General features: G+C 30.2%; 1 protein-coding gene across 1 annotated transcript in view; it reads right to left on the reverse strand.

Moving 5' to 3' along the window:
- Positions 3,588-4,347, reverse strand: part of LOC107618625 (DNA-directed RNA polymerases I and III subunit rpac1) — a gene marked incomplete in the record, with an annotated part of 6,015 nt that continues 5,255 nt past the window's right edge. Inside the window, 2 exon segments of the mRNA XM_021110404.1 lie at positions 3,588-3,897; positions 4,287-4,347. Coding sequence (XP_020966063.1) covers positions 3,794-3,897; positions 4,287-4,347 — 165 coding nt within the window.

Genomic DNA, 4,347 nt, shown 5'->3' on the forward strand with positions numbered 1-4,347 from the left:
TTTTTTAAGCCATTTTTTTTAAATTGTTTTGCATAGGATAAAATATTTTTTGTAGTATAATTTAAATAAATTTATTAAAAAAATTCATTAAAAAATATTCATGAGCTATTAAAAATGGACAAAAGAGTATTGTATGGAATTCGAATTGATAGCTCATTAATATTTTAAAGAAGTCTCATAATTAAATATTTTGTTAGCTTTTTTTAATGTATGAAATAAAATATACATTTTTTTAATTTTTAAATTATTAATTTTTTTAATAATTTTTTAATAAAAATTTTTAATAAATTATTAATTTTTTAACAGCATAATTCGAATTATACCATGAATAATTCAAATCAGTAAAATTCGAATTACTTGAAAACGCGTGCGTGGGTGTAGTTCGAATCACCCTGATTCGAATTACTGTGTGTAATTCGAATGAGGTAGATTCGAATTAGTGTGTGCGTGTGTTTGTGTATAATTCAAACCCAGCTGATTCGAATTATGTAGAGATGGAGTTCGAATTTAGCTGGTTCGAACTACATATAAATGTGCATTGATAGATTTATGAAGCAGATTTTGATTTAACGAATTTGTGTAAAAATTTTCTCACCTTAGCTTATTTGAGTTTTTTGCCTTAAAATTATATTATTGCTTTTTCATAATTGACAACACAATTGTAAAGATATTCCCATAAAAGGTTTTTTTTTTTATATTATTTAGATGACATTAAAGAACATAAAAATCAAATTAATTTAATTCTAAATATTTTTATTAGGTTGCAGTTTAAATTGCGTGGATACTTTAACCTAAGAAAGATTGATAAAAAGAATTGTTTTTGTATATTTATTTAACTAGTAGAACTACATATAATAAGTTATATCGATTTTACTTTTTAAATCGATTTAAACTTTTGGTTGACATGTAAACACAAAATATGAATTTTAACATGTTATATATATATAGTTGCCGTTGTGGAAGGTGTGAAGCTTGCTTCCAGTCCTTCAAGGGCGCTATTATTAAACATCTGGATGCAGAGCCATCTCAAGTGTATCAAAGACAGAGTCACGAGACCCAAAGTTCCTTTACCAGGCATTTTGTCCGTAAGAGTTCCGACTGGATCTAGGAAATAGTAAAAAGTAATAGAATTTCTGGGAATAGTAAGGGAATTCCCCGGTTTGGGAATAGATTAACGATTCTTCCTCCGCCGGCTCTGAGGCCGCAGATTGGAGCACTTGTGTGAGACTCTCGCGTCATACGGCTCCGCCCCGGAAGAAGGATCCTTTTTCAAGGTTGAGCTTGTTCAATTGAAGCTAATGCTATGCTGCCGTTCAAGAGAAGGCATATATATATATATATATGGGTGTATGGTACCAATGATATGATTAATAAATTATAAAATGTAAATAATTTTTAAAAATATATAAGCAAATCTGAAATTTAACTTGTTCTTTTTAAAATACAATTTTCTACTTTAAGCTGCCATTAATGTTTAACGATAAACACCAGAAATATACTTAATCTTAGCCTATATATATTCTCATTAGAGTGCAACAAAAATAATGGTGTATGTGATTAATACATTACACACAACAAAAAAAGAAGCAAAAAACATATGTAACACTATGCATAATGCATATATGTAGTTATAGTGAATTTCATGAGTTAAATATTAGTTTTATTTATTTATTTATTTATTTGATACACGTTTAATATTAGTTTTAGGTGACATATATATATATATATACAACAATGCTAGGGAACTAAGAGGATACCAGCCAAATTTCTCTGGGTGAATCCAAAATCTTTACGTGGATGACGCTTATGCTAGCTATTATGATATTTTTTTCTTTATAAATTGGATGGTTCTGAATCTATTTCCTGATTTATCATGTTTTAGGCATTTGGAGAGGAAAGGAGGGTGAAAAGACGGAAGTTAATTGAATCAGTTTCCGTGATTCACGTTGCTAACTTTTTAATGGGCTGGACCTCGAAACTCATCTTAATAAAAATAAGTTAATATATATGGATGTTTCTTCTGCTAAGGATCAAAATGTTTTTTTTTTTCATCCTAAATTGATGTTTTTTTTTATATTTTTTTTTTGAATTTTTTTATTACAAATGTGAATGTCTCTATTTCTTTAAAAATTTTATAATTTTTTTTTTATTTTATAGATATCTAATTATTTTTATCAAAATATAACTGGATATTTTTTTTGTTAAGCATTAGGATTTTTTTTTTCCATATTAAATGAATGTTTTTTTTTATATTTCTGTAATTGTTCAAAAACAATTCATGCTCCACCACTCCTTCCTTAAACAATTCCTGAAGCTGAACCAAGTGCAAGGTAGAGACCGATTGGATGTGATGGAATCGCAAATTGACCGATTCGAAGGGAGATTGGATGTGATGGAATCACGATTTGACCAGTTCGAAGACCTGTGATAGAAGCACTATGACCAATATAAAACCTGACAAAGTTTTGATACTTTCCCAGTTTCTGGAGCATATACATGTCATTGAACAGTAGTTGACCATTGTTGGTATCAAATATGCTGGAATGTATAGCTCAATGCATTCATGCAGCAAGAAGAAGTCATTAGCCACATTCCAGCATGATTCAAGTTGTATGGCACTTGTGATGGATGGAAGCAAGAAGAAGTCATTAGCCATATTCCAGCATGATTCAAGTTGTATGACACTTGTGATGGATGGAAGCGCTGCATTGGGACTTGACCTGGGTTTCGTTACGCATGTATTTTTGATGGAGCCAATTTGGAACAAAAGTATGGAAGAGCAAGTAATTAGCCGTGCCCATCGCATGAGTGCTTCTTGTCCTATTCATGTAGAAACCTTGACAATACGTGGTACCATTGAAGAACAAATAATGGAGTATTTAAAGGATGTTAAAAGAATTTGTGTAGTTGTTGGAGGTGGATAAGTTAACGTGGGAGAAAAACAAAAAATTTTTATAGACTTTAATTAAGTTTACTTAATCAATTTTAAATTTTTTAAATTTTAAATTTAAAAAATTTAAAATTAATTATTAATAATTACAATTAATTAAATTGTTCACTTTTTGACTGGTTAGTTTCCTATATTTTTCCATATACTAATTGTTATTGATAACTGAAATACAATTATTAGGTACAAGTAGTAAGAAATTGGCTATGCACATGTCTATACAGTGACAAGGCTCGATCCAATAACCTAAACAGAACGAACCAACTTCAATTCAACCCCTTTCAAGGAGAATTTGGCTCGGATGGCTCGGCTGCCAATTACGACTTCCAATGAGCCTGCTCCACACCACACCTAAAGCACAGAATTCTCTATACCTCTTTACGAACTTATCTCTTTTCCACAGAGAGCACCGTCTATTAATTTAATTGTTTTGAAATATAATTATTATTTTTTGTAAGCAAATTTTTTTTGGTTACCTTCATAATGTGGTAGATCATATAGAGTAATGTTTTGCTATAATTGATTTTTGTTGTTTGCTTTGTAGTTTTATCCCATATTTAGAAATAGTTTTAATGATACTAAGGCTGTATTTGGTAATGGGGATTGGGACTGAGACTAGAGAATTAGAATTTAGTATTGTGTTTGGTGACAACAGATTGGTATTAAAATTTTAGTTTTTGTCTCTAAAATTTTAGTCTCTTCAGTCTCTCCAAAAAATAAAGACACATGAGACTGAGATTTTTGGAGACGAAAAATAATTAGATGGTTCAAACTAGGAATGTTTTTTGTATAATCATGCACTACTACATTTTCACCATTACTTTCGTTGCAAAATACCACAGAAAATCAAGAAAGCTCAGTAATTACTCGTTCACACTTGTCTTCCAGAATCTTCACAGCTTCAGTGAATAGCTCTTCAGGGGGCAATGCTCCAGTTGATTCAATAGTAACTACAAGGGTGAAGAAAAAAAAACGAAGTAAAAGATATGCAAGTAATTTTGAGAACCTATCATAACAATAATCCCTATCAGAAAAATTACACAAGATTACTTTGAAACATAGATTTTCAGATAAACATAAGTAAAATAAGGCCAGAGAGAGAGAGGTCAAATATGGTGGCAGAATGCTTGATATGCAATTTTGCACTATACGTTATGTTTTTGGTTTACACAGTACTATATTCTCTTTGGTTTACTCATTGTTATTTGGAATTGTCTCTCACTGCCCTACATGTGCTTTAGTATTTTTTATACAAAAAAGAAAAGAAAAAAAAAATTAGATAGCTTTAGACAATTTGAAGGCCTAATTTAACAAATTCAGCAAGAACCATAGTACTTACAAATGAAGTGATCTTTAACACGACGTAACGATATACGATCTTCCCATTCTTTTCCCTCTCT

Source organism: Arachis ipaensis, chromosome B09, assembly GCF_000816755.2.
Source record: "Arachis ipaensis cultivar K30076 chromosome B09, Araip1.1, whole genome shotgun sequence".
NCBI classification, from domain to species: domain Eukaryota; kingdom Viridiplantae; phylum Streptophyta; class Magnoliopsida; order Fabales; family Fabaceae; genus Arachis; species Arachis ipaensis.